The 24,426-nt window shown below is 35.9% G+C and overlaps 1 protein-coding gene across 3 annotated transcripts in view; it reads left to right on the top strand.

Annotated features, from left to right (window-relative positions):
- Positions 1-23,861, top strand: part of ERCC8 (ERCC excision repair 8, CSA ubiquitin ligase complex subunit) — a 29,882-nt gene extending 6,021 nt beyond the window's left edge. For 2 of the 3 annotated variants that reach the window (XM_063181487.1, XM_063181489.1), the window contains exons 4-12: positions 4,913-5,036; positions 6,598-6,679; positions 7,349-7,417; positions 9,891-9,957; positions 11,226-11,329; positions 12,375-12,499; positions 15,166-15,363; positions 21,728-21,814; positions 23,498-23,861. In XM_063181487.1, the coding sequence (XP_063037557.1) occupies positions 4,913-5,036; positions 6,598-6,679; positions 7,349-7,417; positions 9,891-9,957; positions 11,226-11,329; positions 12,375-12,499; positions 15,166-15,363; positions 21,728-21,814; positions 23,498-23,566 (925 nt within the window). In that variant the 3' untranslated portion in view covers positions 23,567-23,861. The remainder of the gene's footprint in view (positions 1-4,912; positions 5,037-6,597; positions 6,680-7,348; positions 7,418-9,890; positions 9,958-11,225; positions 11,330-12,374; positions 12,500-15,165; positions 15,364-21,727; positions 21,815-23,497) is intronic. The other variant, XM_063181488.1, reaches the window with a different exon arrangement.
- Positions 23,862-24,426: the final 565 nt, after the last annotated feature.

The following is a 24,426-nucleotide window of genomic DNA, read 5'->3' as shown; positions in this document are numbered from 1 at the left end:
TCAGGGACACACAGCAACAGCAGGAGAGAGACCTTCTCAGTGGGGTTTCCCACTTTTTCCAAGTACATTACCCACTGCCAGTGTGTGCTAGTGTCCATGAAAGACTCACTCTAACTATGGAATAACATTCTTTACTAATGAGAGAAAATTGTGACAGGTTAAGGTTTAAGCCCTGCCAGTGATAGTTTCTGACTGCTAACACTCGTTCAGGGCAATATACAGACAAGATTTAATCCCTAATAGAATGCACATAGAGTAGGGTTCTTACTAACAGGCATTCCTCTGGGCATGAAGACAGATCCCCTTATTGGCTGATCTCAGAAGTTATAATGGAATCTTCCCTAACTTCACAATTTTTGACTTACTTTTGTACAATTCCATTATGTTTATTTGGAGCTTGAGGTATTGCACCTTTGTGACTAAATGGTGTAAAATTCTCTCCCTTTTCTCTTAAAGCTGCAGTCAATAAAATGCAGAGCACATGCTCAGTGAGGGGTGGTCTTACCCTGGTGGTGGGTAAGTTGAAGTTAGCTGAGTTGATTTAGAATCATGGTGCTAGTAATGCCAGGGTTGTGGGTTTGATTGCTGTATGGGCTATTCACTTAAGTGTTGGACTCGATCATCCTTGTGTCTGCCTTCCAACTGAGAATATTCTGAGATTCTGAACTTTGGGTTGGGGGTCTGCATTAGTATTACAGTTAGATAATAATGAACCAATTTCATCCAAGAAGAGCTATTTAACAACAATTGCTGGTTCAACAGAAAGACATCTTCTCTCCCTTGGGGAACAGGTGATATGTGGTTTATCAGATACAACGTTCCCCTCCCTGCAGGGATTTCAATGGTGCCTGGCCATGGAGTCTTGGCTCCACCCCCCACTTCATCCCCCTTCGCAGGTGGTTGAGGTTGCAGGCTGTTTGTATGGGGAATCATTGTGGAATTGCTTTCAGTCATGCTCACCACATTCCATCCCGAAGAAGCAACTGCACTTTACCCTATAATTCCCATATCATTATAACTTCTGTTAGGATGTGAATATAGCTTTGCAGTTTCCTCCCATTTTACCCCCAGCCATCTTTCCGCATATTCCAATCATGACTAGTCACTCAAACTTCACAATATCCAAATTGAGAATGTTTCACACTTTTATACAGTGCAGATCATCTAATACATTTCTATTGTGTGGTTATCTGGTATTACTGAGGGTAGCCAACAGGCTAATTGTTTCTAATTATCCAAATCTTAACATACAGTATGATTATTAGAACAAAAAGCAAAAGAGTTACTATCAGCAACATGACAGCAGGGTGAAGCACTGTTGAGAATTCTGGTAGCTTTTAGTGACCATCCAAAAAGGGTGTCCCACCACTTTATTCACATACTTCATCATGTGATTTCTCTCTTCCACATCATGATGGACAGTAAATAAAATACGTTGTCCATTTTTTTTTGCATTTGTTGTCAACAAACAGCTAAGGTCTTCATGCTCTAACAATTTCTTTAGCAGCATGAGGTTCATACCAATGGGAGTAGGCTGCAATCTTGAATCAGAGTATAATTAGATTCTAATATTTTGATAGGATACAATAGGATCTGAATAACTTAAATTACATACTTAAATTACATGTTGGCTAAGTTATAGTACAAATATGAGAGTGATTACTTGTGTCTACAATAATGTTGTCCACAAATACAAAATCACAAGAGGATCTCATAGAAAGCTCATCCTTTACCATTATACATGATTTCCAAGTTTTCATTAGGATGAATCTCAAAATGAGAAATATTTTGCTCAGGCAAATGCCTTAGGTTTTGATATTGTTGCATTCACAAATGTTGCCCTCATTCAATGTTGGCATCAGTAGTCTTCCATTTATTTCCGTCTTTTCAGGCGCATACTCTATATTCCAGAGGATGAGTATAGTTCTATTGTAGTTTAATTCTAATGCAGTGACTGGGTATATATCATATAGTGAAGCATTGTGTATTGTTAACACAAAAGGTGTGGCTGTGCTGCTCATGGAATCATAGGTAAAATTGACTAAGTACCAGCAGAACTGGAATTCCTTTGAAATTCAGTTGTATTAACCCAAATTACCTCTCAAATTTCAATGAGTAATGGTTTTTTTGTCTTCCCTTGTGACTGTAGCTGTCATCAGTGCATGCATAGTTGAGCTTGCTTAGAAGTAAGTGCTAAAGAAACATAGGTTTGGACTATGCTAAGTGCATCTGTGATCAATTAATGGTCTTTTTCATTAGCACCCTCCCACTGAAGTAATATATCCATTTGAAACCATTGATTATTTCTGAAAGCCAAAAGGGAAGATCATAGAGGATGTTTCAGTTTATTTAAGTCACTATTTATTGTTACTGGTTTTTTGTTCCTTAATAAGTCAGAGTGTTATTGTTTAGAGCTCCCCGTCCTGTTCCCAGGATACCAGTCACATCCTTCCTTGTTTGCCTAGAGGAAGTGAGGTTTGTTTATGCAGCCATGCTGTCCATCATGCATAAGAGGTTTTCAGGAGCAGTGAGCGAGCTGATTGGATTGTGGAAACATTATTCTGCATTAACAGTACAACTTATTTGAGAGACTGTGTTGCGTTAAATAACATTTACTGTTGACCTGTATTCTTGACTGAGAAGGAACCAATGTTATAAGTGTGAGGAGACAGTTCAATAAACAGCTGAGGCTGAGTTGTTAAAAATAGCGCTTCAGCACTTTTGAATTGAAGGCCCTCTTTCAGTCAAGAGTTTGGGTCTGTTCAAAGACAAATCACAAGTGTTGAATGGGATATTTTAAAGGTATGCTAACACTCTTTTTAGAAGAGCAAGTATGTATGGTTTTCTCCCTTCATCATAATCCACTTTGACATACAGCTTAAAACAGTGCATAAGACTGTTGTCACGCATTTAGTTATTTTGAATTCAGCATATTGAGATGTCAGCGTCCTATTGAGAAGTTTAATCCCCTTCAGAGGTGAAAGGTTTTGATTTTCCTTTGTGATGATCCACTCCTGCCTTTAAAAGGTAGTGTTAGGCCATAGGCATAGGTACACTGAGAAGCGCATACTCTTCTATACGTGGCAGTATTGAAGATCTGCATCTCTGTTTGCATAATGATACCCCTGCAGTACTTACTAATACTTACTCCTGGCTTGTGGAGGCCAGGACATTTGATAGAACAATGCAAAGATAAGAGTTGACGTAATGAAATATCATGGAGCCTTTTCTACCTGCAGTTTTGCCATAAGTACTGCATTTAGCTGGGATGGAATTAATTTCCTTCGTCTATACTACTATAGTTTGTGTAGTAGTACGTTTCAGACTTGTGACCAGTCTTGATAGCACACTGATGTTTTAGGGAGTGCTGACCAGTGCTTGGTAGTGTCAAGGCAATCACCATTCCTCACTGCCCCCTCAGGGGGTGGACAGTAGGCTATGAGGAAACAGCTGGAACACCTGACCCACATTGAGACATACTGATATTCCATACCGTAAAGTGCCATGTGCAGCCATCTAAGCCTGTGGTAAGGGGTTACTTTGGCATCACTTCACTGGTTGGGTGTTATAGGAACTTCTTCAAGCCAGGTCTCATAAGCTCTTAACACTTGGGTCTGTAACACACCCAAGATAGCTTAGCTACCCTTGGAGGCCTAAAAATCAGCAGGATGGCTTCTGTTGTAGTGTTGGAAACAAAAGGATTTAATAAAAGGCAAAATGACAAATAGAGAAAAACTGAGCCAGGTGCAAGAGATTCTTGCTCTTGGTAAAATACCTCACAATAGTGATTAGCTTCTTTGTTCACTTCTTTTTCTAGTAAATTGTCCAGGTGGGACTTTTTGGCTTCTGTCCAATTAGCTATTTTTAAGTTTGAGATGGAGTCCCCTAGGCCTATTAGGCAGCTTTTTCATCTAATCCAGGAGAGAAATTTCTAGGCTTCTTTCCTTTTTGAGGGGACAAAAGATAGTTTTGTCACTCTGTCAACAGGGGGCACATTCCTGCACTGTGGGGGTTGGTTTGTTTGTTTGTTTGTTTTTTCCCTGGGTTCACAGGGTTTGTTTTGATTTGTTCCCTTTCACTTACAAAAATGTATTTTTCTCAATCCACAACTTTTCACACCTTCACCATTTGTATGCTCTCCCTCATCCCACTGCAGAGCGTAGAGTAGGCAAACAGCTGATTTTGGGCCCCTGAAGCTGGATCCATGTGCATCCAGCTCAGATATGAGTCGTCTACCAGGTATTTGAATGACATGCATTATTCAGAGCCTGGTCAGTTGAGTCTGTATCCTGGAGCTGTCAAGATTGGCTCTGCTGCCTGTTCTTTCTGCCACAGTTTATTATTAATTGTATTGCAGTCTCTAAATATCCGTAGTTCACTTGAAAGTTTCCTATTGTTCTTCCTCTTTGATTTCTGAATGCAAATATAAAGGACTCTCAGTAACTTAGCTGATTGCTCTCTGGTGACTTTGTCAGACAGGAATTGCCAATAAATTATTGTAATTTATTCGTTAATACTAATGAATTTTTTGAACTGCATGTGTGATTGTATTTTTCAATGGATCCATTTCTAAGAAGCATAAATGGTTGGTAGTGTTAAGCCATCACATTTAACATAAGATTTGTAAACATTGCAACTTAAATATTTCAAAAGAGTTTTTATGCTTTATGAGTGTCTTGAGATATGCTACAGTTATCATATTTTGAAAAGGTAATGATCTGTAGTTTCTTGAAATGAAGACTCTTCAAAGTAATGAATATTAGTTGAATGAAAATCAAGCCAACAAAAATATAGTTCTTCTTAAAAACCTCAGGACAAATTAAGAAAAATGTTTATGTTTTCAACTTGTCATCAAATGCCAAGACAACTACAAGATGATTATCAAAGCTCTTAACCAGTTTCTTGATTTTAGGAGTCATCCTGATGTACATAAATTCAGTGTGGAGACAGTCCAATGGTATCCTCATGACACTGGCATGTTTACATCGAGCTCATTTGATAAAACCTTGAAAATATGGGATACAAATACTTTACAAGTAAGAGAGTTTCTACAGATTGCAACCTTCTTTGTGTACGTTATTTACTGTGTATCTGAAATTCTCACAGAGGTGAACAGAACTATGCATCCTGAAGATGAAAACAAGCTACCTGTTAGAACTGTGAGTGCAGCAGCAGGGTGGTGTGGTCCTCGCATTTGTGTACACCTTGATGTGTACCTGCCCATTTCTGAAGACTGAATGTCTAAACTGTAGGAGAGCCTGGACCCTTGGAACAGTTCCTTTCTGCTTTTGCAGTGAACAGGAATACAGCTAGTTGAATTTTTCTAGGTAAACCTGTCCAGCAAGGTCTAGTCTGCTGTTCATTCTTGGGGATTGTTGAGTCTAATGGCAGTGGCTACTTATTTTTAATAACCAGCATCTAATAACCAGTACTTTTGAAGGACTGGTGGTCTTGGCATACAGGATGCAGGTTCTGAATTCTGCTGTTGTAAGCACTATAAACACCATTTCTAAAAATCAGTAGATAATGAGAGAAACCATTAAAACCACACTAACCAATGTAACTGACATTAATAAGGTAAACAGATTATTTAGGAATTTTTGTTGCTTTGATTCAGTAATCTTGACATCTTGTGTTGAACTGTGAATTCATGGCTGTGGTTTGTCCTGTTCCCTATGAACATTTACGTTGAGTCATAGGATTTGGAATTTACATTGATAGTATTTGACTGCTTTTTCACACATGGCAAAATATTTTTTTTGAAAAGAGGTCTGTCATTCTAGGGATGTAATATGGAAAAAAATTAGCTTATTTGGTGTGGTTTCCTTTCTTTTTTTTTTTTTTTTAAGATATAAAGCTATGTTTGCAGTTGCTAAATCTCATTAAAAAATTAAGTTTCCAGATAGTTAGATAGTTTTGAGACCATCTCTTGAAAGACACAGTGTACACATAAAAGTTATTAAATGACCTGTTCTGCCACTTAATGGTGTTTTTGAAAGTACAGACAACTCAGTTTTGAGAGATTTTTAATACACAGTATTTTAGAATGACACAAAAAAAGCAGTTTACCTGAAAGAAATTGTACTTATTAAAGTAAATATTCAAGTTTATTAAAGTAAATATGTCCCATTGGTTTTAAATAGTCATGAGGCAGATAATAGTTTTATATGGAACTACTTTATTTTTTTGGGAGTTGAAAATAGTGTGTGGTATTTGTGAATGAAAAGGGTCTTTAAACTTAGTCTGAAGTGCCTTCTTCCTGTTGTCACTATTTCTGTATTACAACCTTTTTGTTTACTTACTAGCTTTGTTATATTTTGGTAACTGTCATAATTTCCATGCATGCTTCTCATTTGTCAGTTTTCATGGTCTGTCTTTTGAGTCATCTCTGAGCTCTGGTGCTGTCCTGCTGTTGGAAACAGGCTTGCTCTGTGATGTTTGTGTTATCTGGCTTCTAACCAGGAGAGTTATCATTACTATGTAAATAGTAATATTTCTATTAGTCTTACTTTTATCTGTTACTTGAAAAATAATGGTGAGCATCTACATTCTGCTAATATATTTGCATTGTAATTAATTTAATATTTTTATTATCAGCCTGCAGATATATTTCATTTTGAGGGAACAGTCTATAGCCATCATATGTCTCCAATTGCTACAAAGCACTGTTTAATAGCAGGTATGTATCTGTTTTTAAGAAACAGATATATATAGAGATAGATAAGGTTTATAATAATAAGCAAGTAATATTTCAGTTGGGTTTTTTCCCCTACTTTGTCTTATTTTTACATAAATCAAGTCTTGATAAGATGTAAATTTAGTAGTACAATAAAATACTGTCCATTATTTGGATGATGTCAATGAGAGTATCATATTTGTTCTTCTGAAATAATGCATCAATCTGTTCTCCTTACTGATAAAATTCTTAGCTGTAATTAAATTCTTTCATTAGATAAGTTATCATTTAAAGGTTATTAGATCCAAATATAGTAAATTTTGTAAATAGATCTGTGTATTGCTACATGTATACAATTAAACTATGTTTAGCAAAAAAAATATTTGAGGAGATATTTTTAAGTTTCCCAAGTATGATCGTGTTTACTTCCAATTTCTAAATTTTGTTTTTTACATGGTAAATTTGTTTGGACTAAAAATGTAAATCTATTATTAGAAGGATTAAGCATAAAGCATCATATTAATAGAAGCATTGCTCTGACTGAATGAGCAGTTATGCAGCTAGCATTTTTCTTCTATTTTTTTTTTTTTTTTTGCCATTGCTAAGAATTTTTGTTGTTGTTCTTTCAGATGCTGGGAGGTTTTTTAGCTGTCTTTGTTTCTCTTGTTACAGTTGGTACCAAAAGCCCCAAAGTACAGCTCTGTGACTTGAAGTCTGGATCCAGTTCTCACATTCTGCAGGGTACTTTTTAGTCTGAAACATAAATGTTAAACAATAACTACTTTGAGTAAAAACAAGTCCTGTAAAGAAACACTATATACAATGTATTCTTTGTCAGTAACATGAGTAATTTATTTGTAGCCAGTTGTGAAAGTTACACAGTGGCAAGAGGTTCTTCTGGGTGTTTTTCTAGATCTATTGAATTGCAGAATACAAACATTAATTAATGAGCAGTTACTACTGATGTTTGGACATTTTCATGGTGTAATCAATACTGATTACTATTTATGGTTAAATATAGTCATTGGTTTGGGGGGTTATGGAGTCAACAAGTTGTGTTTTACATGGTCTTTAATAAAGAAAACCAAGTAAAACTGGAGAAGCTCCCCACCACCCTCCAGAAAAGAAACAAAAAGAAAATTTCATTGCTTTTAAGAAAGTATCCCATGGAGATGTTTTAATGGGTTTGTTTAGAAGTTTCTCATTTCTGTAGAACAACCTTTCTGTAGAAGGATATTACCAAATAATTTCTATTTTCCTAATTCAGTTAAATGTAATGTTTTATTGTTCCATAATCCATTACTTTTGTCACTCAGTAAGAATTTGCCTTTGGTGGCCCTTTTCTAATGTGTACTTTCTGGAGTGTCAGTATATATACACATGCTCAAGAGAAGTCAGTCATGAAGCAAATCTTCATGCTTCAACGGTAGAGAAACATTAACTCAGACACAGCAATGTGCAAATGCAGCTTTATTTCTTCACTGGTCAGCTAAGTCTCAAAGGAGCCTAGGTGATTTTTTTTGTGATGCAGAGCTTAAGCTGTTGAACTTTTATGAACAAGCATCTCATGTTCTGTTCCTAGAACCAAAAGCTCCAGACAGGGCAGTGACCAAAACAGTTCTCTAAAGATTCTGTTTGGTTTCATTAGGGTTTCTTAATTTTTACACAAGAATTAATGCTTTCCAGGCACAAGCTCCGTTGTGTCTTTGTACACAACCTGTGGTAGCGTGTTACCTCAAGTGCAATATTGGAGGAATAAGTGGAAGGAGAATATGTTATTAATTAGGGATAATCTTTCTTGCAGAACTGAAGCAATCAGTAGTGTCTTGACCATATGTATGGATATTTTCACATAGGCTAACTCTAGCAGCTGAAATAGAGGTATATGCATGGCTGTAGTTTAATTAATGGATCCAAATAAATCTGTCTGCTCTGAGCCTTCTAAGTGTATCCTGTAATACCTGTATCTTGGAGGCTTTTCTTATTATCCTGGTCATTGCAGTGATTTGAGTAATTCAGATAATGGGAAAGCACCTACTAGAAGATGCACCAGGAACAAGGTGGTTTGCACAACCTATAAACTGCGTTAGCAAGAATGTATTTTATGATTTAGTTTATTTTTCAGTAATAAGTTTCTGTTATGGTGTAAGCATGATTGCAGTCTTTCCATTTAGGACATCTTATTCTTCCCATTTTCTGTACTTATTTAACATAACTTGCCAAGTTTTAAAGTGTGGGTGTGTGCATGTGTGTGTATAAAAAACAAAACCAAAAAACATATACATTCATATATATATATATATATATACTAAAAGACCTTTCAGATCGTTGAGTCCAGCTCTTAACCCAGCAATGCCAAATCCACCACTGAATTACATCTCTAAGTGGCACATCTATACATCTTTTGCATATCTAATGGGTAGCAACTCAACCACTGCCCTGGGCAACCTGTTCCTGCCAGAATTTTATTTGTAAAGTATGGGAATTTTTCCTAACAGCCAGTCAAAACCTCCATTGGTGCAACTTGAGGACACTTCCTCTCTTGTTATATGTTACTTGGGAGATTGACCCCCCCACCTGTTTTTTTTCTGGTGGTTTTTGAGAGCAGTAAGGTCCCCTCAAATCTCCTTTTCTCCAGACTGAAAACCCTCAGCTCCCTCAGCTTTCCTTGCAGGACCTCTGCAAGGAACACCCTTCACTAGCTTCCTTGATACTTTAATAGTTAAGGGAAAAAAATACCACAAATTCAGGACAAAACTCTTAGAGGATAAAACAAGTAAAGTTTTAATTGTAAATATGTAAGGTAGATATAGTTTAAATTTAACATTATTAAAGGATTTGAAGAAAAATAAATGGAAAGTTCCTTCCCTGTATGAAAATACCAGTGCTGTACTAAAAGCTGTGATAGAGTTGTAATGTGTTTTGCGCATCTTTATTATCAAAATGTGTTTGTACATCTTTATTATCAAAAATTATACACATGTAATACTGTGTGTATCACTTTCTGCTCACTACAATCCCATTCAGGGAAGAAGAAGAAGAGACAGAAATAACTTCTGTCCCAAAATAATGTAGTTTCACAAAATATAAATTGATGTTACAGTTTGAATTATTATTCTGGCTTGATGAATCCTATACAACTAAATATTTGCTTTTACTTTCAGTTATTTGCACAAAATGGTGTGTATGATAAGCTTTTTCATGTAATTCTTAGGTCACAGACAAGAAGTATTGGCAGTGTCTTGGTCCCCACGTCATGAATATGTTTTGGCAACAGGAAGGTAAGGGTGTTGCTGAACTGTTACATGCACTGGAATATTGGTCAGTAAAAATTTTATACATTTTTTAGGCATACTTACTTCAATTCAAATGTACTTCTGGAGTTAGTTTTCTTTGTTTACTTTAACTGTTCACAATTTTATAGCTTTTCCCTAGAAAAACAAAACCTGAAGATCTGTCAACAAGTCATGCTTATTTTATAGCAAGTTTGTACAGAGTTTTGAAATACTAACTGTAACTACTGATATAGGAAAATGGTAGAATATTAAGGATATACTCACTTATTACTGTTTATTAGTTTATGCGTTGCTAATCCATGTTGTAATAAAAGTAAAACATTATTAGCTCAAATTACCATTCTGGTAATCACACTTAATGTCAAAAAGAATAACTTGGGTAGCTTAGCTGATGTAACTTTCCAAGTGACTGTAATTCAGTGAATATGGATTGTATGTTGATATTCCTGGGCTTTCTTTTTTTTCTGTCCAGATGTTTTTAATGTAAAAAATCCTCTTGGCTATTCTATAACTTTCACAAGTTAGCTTTTGATTATTGATTATTTCTCTTCTTGCTTTTTAGATGCCGTGTTTTTATTTCTTTTGCAGAGAAGAACAGCTATTTCATAAGTTTAGTGGAATGGCAGTTTTATCAGTTCAGTGAAGTTACCAGATTCGCAAACCTTTGGTTTCTGAACGCAGGCTTTCTGAAAGGATTATCAAAGTTGGAATATGTTTAAACAGTGTGTTGTTTAGAGATTGCTTTGATTGTGCTTGTTTATTTGTGGGGTTTTTGTTGTTTTTGTCTTGTTGTAGCAGATGAAAAATTGTTTGCTTGTAGACAGCTTTTGTACCAGTCATACAATAGATCTGTGATAACAAAACCCCAAATTCTCAGACCACTATTACAGACAATGCTGGAGTCTGTAGTTACAGTTTAGGCAACAGAAGATTTAGCAAGTTTATTCTCAAGCTATGTGTGTATGCAAGGGTGTTACGTTGTAATCAAAGAGGTAAGTGTATTGTGTTACAGATGATGATTCACTGTTAGGTCCTGATAGTATACCAGCTGAAGTTATTAATACCTGGAAATGAAAGTCGGAAGTCTGCCTTAAATGTTTTTAATGGAATTCTGTTGACTTGAGTGTGCCCACACAATGAGTGGTTCAGAACAGTTGCTGGACCAAGGTGAATGCCAGGTGTGTTGACCAGAGACAGTTCCTGAACCGTAGTGCATTCAGTTTCCCTAATCTTAGCAAATCTGTTTTTCTTAGTGCTGATGGTAGAGTAAAATTATGGGATGTGAGGAGAGCTTCTGGATGTCTAAGTACGCTTGATCAGTACAATGGAGAAAAGTCCAAAGCATCTTCTGAGGCAGGTAATACATAATATAACTGGTGGTAATTCATATGTAACTAAAGCCATTCTTATATTTCATTTATGTTTTGAAATACTAAGACCAGCAAGGGGAGTAGTGATAGTCCAGTTGTGACTTAATGCACAACAGAGGCCATTCAGCTTTGTTCACTTACTTCTGTTATAGAGTCAGTTTTTGTTGTTTGGGACCTTGTTTACAGAGATTGCCTAAACAATAGCAGTGTATCTATTCTTAATGGCTTTCCTCTAAAATGGAAAATTCTGTTACCTTTTTTGTGAGTGGAAGAATTCATTTATGCTGTGGATAAGCCTTTACGTAAATACGAAATTGATTGAAGTTAAAAAAAATTTTGAGAGGAAAACTTTCTAAGAAAGCTGGTACTTGGACAAAAAGGAAGAAAGACTGCTTAATGAAAACCAAAATTTGATGTAACTCCAAAGACAACTAGTGCCATTTCATACATTCCTTTGAAAAACATGTTGACTTGTTCGATCACAACATCTTTCTTTTCAACTTGATTTTCGTCAGACAGGTTCAAGATGATTTTTTGGTTGTCTAATATCAATTGTATAGGCTAGGGTATTTAATTTATTGAAATGTATATGAACTAAACCAATAGCAGGTAATAATTATTTTCTAATAAAATCTTTAAAAAGCAGTCGTATTTCTACTTGAAAGGTATGTCTAAATTAGGTACTGCAGTATTGTACAGAGAGACCTTGCCCTGACTGCTTCAGAGCTGGCCAAAAGCTACAGCATGTTGTTGAGGGTGTTGTCCAAATGCCTCTGGAACGCTGACGGGCTGGGGGCATCAACAACTAGATGATAGATTGGACAGAACTGGCCCTTGAACTGCACCCCAAGGAGCACTGCTGGTGGCTGTTAGCGGGCCACATGCTTTTATAAACAAAAAATTAAAATGTTTTTAACTGAATGTTACCATTCAAACAGCACTTCCACTGCTCCACATTGAAGTAAAAATGTATACAAAGTAGTAACTTTTGTCTAGAGACCTGAGGAAGCTCTTTTTCCCCCCCCCCGGCAGCAAACACTGCTCACAATGGGAGAGTTAATGGTTTATGCTATACAAATGATGGACTTCACCTGCTAACCGTTGGTACAGATGATCGAATGCGACTCTGGAATAGCTCCACTGGAGAAAACACCTTAGTAAGTTTTCAAGGCACTTCAGATGCATTTTTCCTTTCATTTAATTTTAAGAGATTTATAATTTTTGCACTTGTCAGTACAACTTGGATTTCACTTTCATAAAGGATGTAGCTGCCTAATTTCATCACTAGGTCATTTGGTGAACATTGTTTTCTTTCAGACTTCTTATCTTCTACTTACTGTAAAGAAAAAAGAGTATGAAGAAGCCTAATGTACTTAAAGATTTAATATGGTAACTCTAAGTTCATAAATTTGAGAGTATAGCTATAAATATTTCATACAGTAATAAAAACTTGAATAAGCTGTGACTGTTGGTAGAAAGTTTTGGGGTTTTTTAAACTATTAGTTGCCAATGTGCTATCCATAAAGCAGTTGACCATACCTGAGAGTTTCACTGGCTGCCTGGCTTTCTTGCAAATCTCCTTCTGTTTTTGTGGAATCTCTCCTGTGAAGTTGCGTTACAGTATTAAAAATGTCTATTCATCCATTCTTCCAGATTTGTGTTGGAATCACACAGCAGCAGGAATGAGGGGTGGGAAATGCCCTAAACCTCTACTGATATTGCAGTCTTTTCAATGGCTTTTGGATTTTTTTTTTGTGCTGAAGGTTCTTGTTTTATTTTTCTGTTCGGTAAAGAAAATAGTTTTCTTTGTTTATTTTGAAAGACGAACAAACTAGGTAAGTCAGTGTCCATGGAATTTTAGTCAGCTGTAATTATGATCTGTCATTGCTATCAGGAAAGAAAGAAATTTTGCTATACCTCAGAAATCTTTTAATTGTGCTGCTTAGTTTCTGAACAGAGCAAAAATAATTCTGTATAGATATTTAAATAAAAAGATTTCTCTCCATCCTACCTATATTTGCCAGCTTGTTCTCAGCACCTCATACACAAACATCTTCCCGTCTTCAAATCACCACCAAAGTAGATAATGCACTTTGTTCACTCTCCTGTTACCAGCCGGATCTTGGATTTTGATTTTTCTGTGCCTGTTAGTTCATTTACTTGCTTCATAGGCTATTTTACAGTTTTCTCATCTGGTGTGGAATAGCTTGACCCTGCTTTGCTTTTTGAAGTTCAGAGTTGTATTGTCCAGAGTACTGTATTTTCACACACTGCCCAGAGGTATTGCTTAAAATAATTTTAAGGCATCAGCAAAGAAATGAATGCATGTACAAGTATTACAAGTTTACACCATAGTCCTTTTATTTCCCTGACTAGTCCACCCTTTTGACCTAAATCTTTCTTTTCTATATCTTTCAAAAGGCATAGAAACAAAGCCATACATATTATTTTCTTTAAGCAATGTCACTGCTGTGTACAATATTAGCAAAGCTCTCTGTGTTAATCTTAAATCTCCCCACCTAAAACTGAAGGCATAGAGTTAAGAAGGAAAACAATTCCAATTGTGAAATCTTTTGACTATAAGCTAAGAAATTTGTGAAGTTCATAGTGTAAATATTCTAACACAATGCATTTTCTTCATGAAAAAATAGTCCAAATTGTAATGCTTTGTTTTAATTTACTTGTTTCGAGGAAGGCTGGACTTTTTCCATGAATATATTTCTCTGTCACTTCATAAATATACTTCTGATGTCTGATAGAACCGAATTAGACTGATATAGCCAACTGGAATATTTCCAAACATGTTCGGAAACTTCACTTTCAATCTTTTATGAGATTTTTATCTGTATAAAACTTGTCAAGAGCTTGAAACTCTATGAAACTATAGTTTGAGACATTAGTACAGGTGTTAATAAGGTACTTTTATACTATTTTAATTTGCAAGACTTCCCTTACACCTCACCATTAAAGTCTTAGAAATTTTTCCTATCAAAGCTGCCCTGGGAGAAAATGGTCCAGTACTTTTTTGTTGAACTTGTAAATAATTTCATTGTCTCATACCTTTTGTTACTAATACCTTTTGTTACTAATTGTTGCTTTTACTGTTTGGTTTTTTTATTGCTATTTCCAGTAAATTGTTCTTAGCTTAATCCATGATGTCTGCCTGTTGTGTTTTGAATAGGCAGGAGAGCAAGTGTACTGAATTGAAAACACCATTCCTAAACCACAACAGGTGGTAATTCCTGAACCATGTCTAATTTCAGTGAGGGTTTAGGTGCTTGATGCAGATCTGGCATGCAACAGCCTGTTGAAATCCTATTTCTTAGTGTGGAATTGCTAGTTTTAAGGCCTTTCTTGCTTGCTTTCTTTTCTTTCTTTCTTTTCTTTCTTTCTTTTCTTTCTTTCTTTTCTTTCTTTCTTTCTTTTCTTTTTTTTCTTTCTTTCTTTTCTTTCTTTCTTTTCTTTCTTTCTTTTCTTTCTTTGTTTTCTTTCTTTCTTTTCTTTCTTTTCTTTATTTCTTTCTTTCTTTTCTTTCTTTATTTCTTTTCTTTCTTTCATTTCTTTCTTTTCTTTCTGTTCCTTTCTTTCTTTTCTTTCTTTTCTTTATTTCTAAATTGATATTAAGAAGAGTAAACTTTATTGAACAGAAAAATAATTTTCTTGGTAGGCATCTGTACTTTGAAATATCATGAGATTTATTAACATAACCTGAAATTAATTTTATTGAGTGTTAAACATGAAGTAAAATTGACCTTTTAATATAATTTCCTGGGATTTTACTTAATAGCTGACTATGTAATCTATGTGATCTTTCATTTTGCAGGTAAACTATGGGAAAGTCTGTAATGAAAGTAGGAAAGGACTCAAATTTGCCATCTCTTGTGGCTGTAATCCAGAGTTTGCCTTTGTTCCGTATGGAAGTACCATTGCTGTTTATACAGTTTTCACAGGAGAACTGATAACTATGCTTAGAGGGCACTATAGTACTGTCAACTGCTGTGTATTTCAACCTCATTTTCAGGTAAGTAAAATACAAGCAGTATTCCAGACAAGCAGGAATATTTATGTAGATTGACATACCATTTGCACTATAAAAGCATTCATTTTTCAGGGATATGCTTCAATCAAAGATCATAAGATGTGTCTTATGTGTCATCCAGGAAAAGTTTAGTCAAGCTTTTGGGATGACATTTTCTGGATTAGGTTCCTTCCACTGCTTGTTTTGTCTCACGTATGTAACTTCTCAATATACCTTTAGTAATTTTTTGACTTGTGTAATCATTAATAAAGCATATGTGTGAAGACTTTTGTTTTCTGTAAAATGGAAGAGGAGTTATCTTTCTCAGAGACTAATCACATTAAGAAAGACTGTGAAGTGCATTAGTACTGCAGTGAGTACTGAGAAGGCTCTCAAATACTTTGCTAAGGGGATCTTGCTCAAGTGCCTGTAGTTACACATTGGATAAAGTGCTGATAACATTGTGAGATTCTTAAATTTGTCAGAGAATATTTCAGCTGAGAAATACCATAGCATTACAGGGACTCATGGTACTGACAGATTTTTTTTTTCCTTCTCCTATCCCACTCTGGTGTATTTTTCTCTTGTAATAAAAGACTTAAGGACAACAAAAATTAATTTGTTATGAGTTACTTTAGAACAGATTGTTCATATGGCATGTATTGTGCCAAGTGCAGAATGTATGATAGTATGAATTTTCAGGCCATTACATAGTTGCCCCCCTGTATTAAGGATCATACTTCATGTCCCAGCTCTACCTTCTTTTCCTGCTGTTTCTGAGTATCAGGTAGAAATACTTGAGGCAGAAGGGGTGTGTAGATACCATTTTATGACCTCTCATCATAGAAGTGGCTCTGGTAGCTTCTGCTTTGTGCCCAGTAGCTTTGATTGAATCACTGAGACTGTATTACTGAGACAGACGTCACTGAAAATTATGGTCACATTATGGACATGAGTGGACCTTAAGCTAATAAACTTTGCTAGATCTGGAAGGCAGTTCTGATACTAACAGTCAGTGAGATACATCGACTGCAATATTCACATTGTGGCTAAAGAACATCTTTTCCAGAATGTTCTTGAAAAGCTTTTTGTCTTTTCAAGAATAGTTTCCCAACAAAACTTCTAGTGTGTTTATATAAAGTTATCTTTGGTGTTCTTTTTGATAAACTGAAGAGGTGAGGCTAATTAGGTCTCTCTTTGTAAAACACGTTTTACTTGTTTTACATGTGGTGTCTCTACCTTGGCATTTGAGATCCATGGTAAAGGATCACTCATGTGTGCATGTGCACACAAGAACTACAGCAGTCACTCTATCTAGAAGTTTGTGATGTCAACAACTTCATTTGCTTTTCTGATGTGACTCCTGATTCTCTTTGAGAAGCACCCTTGTCCAGAGTTCAGTGCTATACTGTAGAAGTGTGACTGGATTTTCTTTTTTCATAAATGCTGTGCTTTCAGTTGTATTAAATAGGTAGTCTGAGAAAGTACATTGCTATATGTCATGATTTGGCACTGGCTTAATACCAGGCACCCACAAGAGTTGTTTGCTTACCCTCTCCTGCTACAGTTGGGCAGAGGAGAGAGAAAAAAAGAAAACTAAAAGCTCATAAGTTGGGGTAAGGATTGGGAGAAAAACATTCTAAGGGCAAAACAGGTTCAAATTTAAAGACATAAAGTAAATTTATTATTATCAGAGTCATAGGAGGATAATGAGAAGTAAAATAAGCCTTTAAAACACCTTTTTTCCCCTCACCCCCTCCTTCTGTCTCAGTGACAGTGGAGGGAGGCAGGACATGGGGATTTGGTTAGTTCATCACTGGAGATCACCTTCTGTTCACTCAGGATGAGGAGTCTTTCCTCTGCCATGCTGTGGGATCCCTCCCATGGGCAAACAGTCTTCCCAAAAACTGGTGTGGTGTGGGTCACTTTTCCACGGGGTGCAGTCCTCTAAGGATAGGCTGCTCTGCTTTGGAAGCAAGGGCTCTCTGTCTCTGGAAGCAGGAGCCCTTTTTTTCTGGACAGGTTTCCCACTAGATCACAGCTTTCTTTGCATCCACCCACTCCAGCATGAGCATTTTTCCCACGGTGGATCTCTGCATCCCCTGTGGACTTCATGCATTACAGGGGAACAGCCTGTTTCACCATGGTCCTCACTTGCAGAGGAATCTTGGCTCCAGCGCCTGGAGCACCTCCTTCCCCTCCTTCTCCACTGACCTTGGTGCTGCCATGTTCTTTTCCCTCACATGTTCTCACCTCCTCTTCTCTGTCTAGAAGAAAAACTGCTGCTCATAGGTACCATTGCCAACAAGTTCCACAAATTCAGATTCCCACAGGATCCCCCAGTGCTGGGAAGTTGATCTCATCTAGGTTGGGTGCCGTTCCCCGTGTTTGTGCCATCAGCACCACGTGAGCAGCGGTGGCTGCCGCAGGCGGTGTTTGACGCCTCACCTGCTGCGGGTGCTGGAAGGGGAAGCTGCTGCTGCCCCTGCCCTCTCTGCCCGCAGCACGGCTGGCCAGGGCCAGGGGCCAGCAAGGGGAAGCCATGGGCTGCACCAAGATGATGGCATCCATGGTGCCTTACTTCCCCAGGGAAAAAAAGGTGCGCTGTTTTGATTTTCTTCTTAAATGTCATCACAGAGGCATTACCAACCTCTCTAACTGGGCCCACAGCATATCCATCTTCAGAGCCATCAGATGCTGGCTCTGTTGGGCATGGTTGAAGCTCCTAGCTGCTTCTCACAGAAGTTACTCCTGTGGCCATCCCCTGCTACCAATAAACCAGGCCATGCCAAATCCACACATCCTAATCAGGATTTCAATACCAAAGGTAGTGCTACTGTTATTTTCAGTGTTCACACATGTACTTCCTAGTATCTTATCCTATCTTGATACAACTAAGTGCATTCATCAGTCTTCATGTAATTCCGATATAAATTACAATTTTGCCAGTAAAAATTCTTTCCTGAGAATGTAATATTGTTTGTAAAATTTATAGTCACCTCTTCTATTTTACTCTCTCAAGTCTTATTAAATCAACATGCTGCAAAGTTATTCCCAGCTGTACATTTGTATTTTGTTACTAGTTTTAAGTAAAATCACTTTTCCTTAACAAAACATGCTCTATTGCAAATTCTCGAGTGATATTTATATATCTATATTTTAATTCTACAGTAACTTAATCATTCGATAATCTTTTCCATTGTCATGTTTGGGATTAAAAAACATCACTTCATTCTTGTCTATATTATTCTGCCTTTTTTTTTTCTTTCTGAATGGCATATCAGCTCACTTTCAGCTTTGGAATTTTTAAATATATATCAAAACATAATTAAGCAAGCTGGAAGTTTTGCTTGATGGTTCTTCTGTATACATATACATATACAGTGGTGAAATGTGTAGCAGTGGCTTTGTAACTTTTTTGTTACTCGTTAGCACTTAATTGGACTTTATTATTCTGTATTCATGAGAAACAAGATCTACATCTTTTCTGTAGTTCTGGCCATTTCCATGTAGTATTCTCTGTTGTTGTTAAGTGTTCTTCACATTAACAATCTTACAAACTTTTCCTGCTGTCTTTAACCCTGGTGACTGATTTGTGTCCTACCCATCCTTAAATCTGGTCCTTAGGTTTTTCTCACTATTTTTTACCGTGTTCAGAATTCCTTATTAGTATTGATTGCTGTCAGTCCTTCATGTTCTTCTTGTTCATTAACTGTATTTTAATTGCTGTCTTTGTTTCACCTTGTAACTAGAATAGGCTCTAAGAATAAACTTAAATTTTGCACCAATTATGTATTTGAATTTATATAGAATATGTATTTGAGATGAGAAGTGTCTTATCTTTGCTTGGAACCATATAATCAAACACGATCACTGATAACCAAGGAGCTAGCTATTTGAAATTCAATTCCACTAGTCTTTATCTGTTCTTATCCAAATTAATTAGCATGTTTGTGTGAAATACCTTTTATGTTTGAGGTGCAGTACAGAGCTGTCTCCAGAGAGTGGTATGAGCTTTAGTTAATGTGTGTATAGATCCCTTTTCTGATCCTAGGAACAGAGCCATAAAATCCACTATATTATTGTTTGCCTGTACTGTTCTTACGTAAATATCTCTATAAAGTTAATAAGATGTTAGACTGCTTGAGTAATAAGAACTGCAGAATTTAGCCCTTTAATAAGAAGCATTAATTTAATAGGAGGTCAGTAATTTCAAGGGTGGTGTGGAAGAGAAAATCTTCATTGTGCAATATCTTAGATGATGTTTACAGTTGGATCTAACATACCAGATACCAGTGTGCCTGCTTAGAATGATTTAAATAAACAAACAAGACCTATGTTTCCCTTTCAGAAAAAAAAATCACGTAAATCATCACGTATGAATAACATGTCATAAAATAGTAGGTGTGCAACAGGAAGCAATTTTTATTTAAATCACACTGCTGCTCATACTGCTCAAGAATGCTAGTGACATCTGCAAAGGTATTTGGCAAATCCAGTAGTATGCTATTACATAAAGTTAACTGGAAGTTAAATTAGGTTTTATTTGCAGTCTTTCCATATATTGTACTATAAACATGCACAGAGTATCTTTGTAGTGCAATATATGTGTCTGTCCTGTATTATAACATAATTCTACACAGAGGTCACCAGCTCTTCTTTTGACTTACTTATGGTGTGAGTCATCAGTTCAGGTAGTAATAATTAATTTTAAGTATTGCTTAATGCAGTGGATATTGGCCGAAGATCTTACCATACCAGGATCAGAAAGTGAGACAAGTGATAAGAAGGATTAAAATGGAAGAATGCAGATGTCACTGTGACATTGCTCATAAGGAGATATTTTGGCATAGAAAGATCTTTTGAAGTTCTTAGTGATATTCTAGATTCTATCAAAGACACAAGGCCCAAGCAGAGTACTCCTTGCTGACAGAATAGAGTTTCACCTATACTTTGGTGTACCATATCTTCTTTTAAGCAAGGTAAGTAGGATGGTTATGTCTCTTAAAATTGTAAACTCCTATCTTGAATGTTCTTTATGCATGAGCAACTTCATGCATAGTACCAGCTTTAGAAAAGTATGGCAGCTCACTTGATTAGATTACCCACATAAATGTTTATAGGAATTGAGCATTACATTTATTTACCAAATGTCAACATAATTCATGCAGTTCTAATTATATATAAATTATATAGGAGACTTCCTGCAAAGACAGACCTGTGATAATATATTGAGCTTACACTGAATCAGCATACTCACAAAGTGCACATATGCAGAGAGTTGCTAGTTTAAGTGTAAAAACCAGCATACATAAAGCACAGCTTTCATTCTTCATACTGTCAACCTGAATACTACAAAAAAACTCATATGTCTCACTCAGGAAGTTAAATACATAACAATACTCAAGTGTTGTCAGACATAACATATAATGAGCAGGAATATAATTCAGTGTTGAAGGCATATGAGAATATCTTCATACCTGTTAATTTAAGCGTGTCGGAAAGTGCAAGTGTTATAGGTGCAAAATTTACTGCAAAGATGGTGTTAGGATTTCTCACCAGCAAAATTTTCTCATCTTAGAGTGACAGAGAAGTCTGTATTTCCTCTAGTACAGAACTACACACTTGTTCTTTAGTAAGAACAGTAAGAAAATTAAGATATATTTGACTTAGGGCTATTTGATATAAGAACTATTTGTTTCCATGTGTTGCAGGGCGCCTTGTGCAATGGGATCTCAGTCCTTAGTCATTATTATAACAATTTATAAGAGTTATTTATATTAAAATTATAAATTAGTCTTTCTCATCCATGTCTTTCCAACAGGGTACAAGCCTCATACTGTACTCTACTTTTTTCTTTTCCTTCCCTAGGACTATATTTGCTTAATACTTCTTTGTTCCATACATATTCTCTTTTCTGATGTATCTTACTAGATTCTTGATTCTTCTGAATTTATTCCTGGTTTTTAATTATAAAAAAATATTTCTTTTTTTTTTTTTTTTGTTTATGTGGTTTTTCAGGTTTTTTACTTGTCCATAAACAATCTCTTAAGATGCCTAACTGTTAAAATAGCTGTCTTTTTGGGAGATTAGAGAGAGGGAAGAAGAAAAATGTATTTAAGCAACACAGTTCATTTCAGTGTGGTTTTGCTGTTTTGGTGAGCAATCTGGGAAAAAATATAAAAACATATTATTTTGTTTTGGCATATTATTTAAAATACTACTTATCCAGATTTATAATATAAATTAGAAATTTACCATTTGCCTTTATTTTTAAATAATATTCACTACCCTTTTTTCTGCCCAGTATATCTGTGTCACTATTCACTAAATTTGTGTGAAAGTAACTTTTGCTTGTTTTTTACAGGAACTTTATAGTGGTAGCAAAGACTGCAATATCCTTGCATGGATACCAGCTCCACGAGAGCCAGTTCCTGATGATGCGTCTGAAAAGGTAGTGAATTTTTGAGTTTGAACTGTACTTTTTTGTGGCTGTTTTACTTGGGCAGGTTGTGTGTAAAGTCAATATGAAGTATGTGATTCACCACCAATATTTTTAACAATTTCTAATTAAGAGGAGAATCACCTATTATTTTTGTGCAATATTTTGATCCTTGTAGGGTTTTGAGAACACGTTTTCTCTTGTAGTGTAGTCAAAACTTTTGGAGGCTGCTACCTTCCTCCTTATTTAAGAGTAGTTCATGTCATTTGACTCTGCGTCTTTCAAATTCTGTTTCTTTCATTTCCAAACTGCTTTCTGCAGTTTGTCCTGTTTTGGAATTGTAGAGGTGCTAGATTGTATTTTAAATTGTTTAAGAATATACTGTGTATTAAGTAGTAAGATTAGGGATACCATACTTCATACACAAATATTTATTATGTGAAAATCAAAGGCCTAGGGCAAGACATTCAGGGTGATTGCAGGGAAGATTAAATGTAAGACTATTTTCCAGTAGAGTACTTTCTCTCTCTCAGACAAGAAATATTTCAGTGAACAGCCTGAATGCCAAAAAGTCTATATTTTAAGGAACTGAAACCATTACCGGATCAGAGTCTGACAAACTGTACTGATGTTGAAAAATGAGGGTGTATTAATGTTTTGGCCTATAGCATGTGAAAATTCCAGTTTTTAAAATTTCAGCATCATTCCATTTTAGATGGAGAAATTATAAGAAACATAAAATTGTTGTAACATTTGCTTTTTGTAAGTTTTTGTATTTCAAAACTATCTGCACTTAAGCAGAGAAGAAAAATATAGTTCCAAAGGTCTTATACCCTAAACGCAAATTGTGTTGACCTGAAATTAACATTTTTGCCATGAAAATTTTGATGTGAATAAATTGGATTTTTCTTAGTCTGGAAAACAAAAACCCACAGCAACAACATTATTTACTTAGCTCTGATTAGAACTGCTCCTTTAAATTTGACACAGTGGCAGTATGTAGTATATGCCATTGTTTTGAAATCTGTTAAGCTACAGCTGGTGTTTGCAAATGCTGTAGATGAGCCCTGTAGATGAGATTTCTCTGTAAGAAGCTGTTTTGCTGCCCACAGGCCATTAATTCATGTATCCTCTCAGGTGCTAGAATAGGCATTTGAGTGCTTGTATGACCAGAATCTGAACCCAGAATAGAAGTAAACAAGAAAAATAAGTTACCCTAAGTCATTGTGTTCACTGCACTGCATAGCTACACAAACCCTTTAGCTGGACCCTAGTGGGGTTGAGGTGAGAAATATTTCTTGGATGTGAATAGCGGCCAGGGCTGCCTGGCCTGTATGAAACTGCAATGCTAAGTTATGATGGGCTGAGGATATTGTGATCTAAATTAAAGCAGTGGCACACAATAAACACTGTTGTAACATTTGTTACATTTTGTACCAAATATTTGTAATACTTCCAGTCAGTCCTCCAGATATTTTATGCTGAAATTGAAATTAAATACAGTACTATTTCTTTTCGTAATTTATCATGTCTCAAATCACCAGAATTTCTAAAAAAGTAGTTTAAAATAATCCAGTACTGATGAGAGAATAGTTTGTCTACATGTAGTCATTTTAAAAGTGCATTTAGCTTTTACCTTATTTGATTGTAGTATTTTTAATTAAGCAAAACACTGAGAATTTTTATTTTCCCTAGTCTCTGCCTCAACAACATGTAAATCCAGCATATGAAGATGCTTGGAGCAGCAGTGATGATGAAGGCTGAATTTAAATTATGAGCTGATATAAAATTGACATTCAGGCACTGCATTCACAGGCTTTTACAGAATTGGACATTGTTGGATTTCTCACAACTGGATTTTAGGTACAGTTCTGTTAGAGCAAGGTCTTTCAGAAATAAGTTTCCACTGTTCTCTGTGTTTCTTTGTCACTGTAAAGTTAAGTCCAAAGGATTACTTTTTCATACTTGCTGACTTTTGTACTTATACATTGGTATACTTTATTCAATGTTGAACAGCTGATAAAGAAAAAATAAAAGCCCTTGGGACCAGTCAAAATTACATTGCTTCTGTTATCTTTAGTACATGAGGAGATAACCCTTTCATTTCCAAGACACATGATAAAGAGAATTTTCCATTAAATAGGTGTAGCTCAGAAATACTTCCAACTTACTTTTATCAATGTCTTGAAGGAGCAGATTGTATCCATTTTCAAGTGCTCATGTGCTGTGGGAGTCAACAGATGTTTGTGCCTGTTCTTCTTGCATTTTCAGTTTTGCATATTTATCCATAAATGCAGTATTCTCTTCAGAAGGAGGTATAGCAGGGATCCTCTATTCAAGTATTTATATGGTGACTCTATCATCTAATATCTGACTCTGCCCCGGAAAGCTAAGAATAGAAACTGGTTTAGAGTTTTTGTTGCTCCTGTTAGCAGTTTTTAAGATCAGCCTTCTATGTATGAATCACACATCTTTAGCAAACATGAAGGACTCCTGGACAGAAACAGAGTTGAGTTACAGTACAAGGTAGTGAATAGATCACATTTCAAGTTAAAGATATTGAATGTAATCCTTCCAAACTGTTTTCGTCTAAAACTTTTTGTGGTCCTAATGCCTGCTCTGTT

Source organism: Melospiza melodia, chromosome Z, assembly GCF_035770615.1.
Source record: "Melospiza melodia melodia isolate bMelMel2 chromosome Z, bMelMel2.pri, whole genome shotgun sequence".
NCBI lineage: Eukaryota > Metazoa > Chordata > Aves > Passeriformes > Passerellidae > Melospiza > Melospiza melodia.
This window is presented reverse-complemented; position numbering and strand designations above follow the sequence as displayed.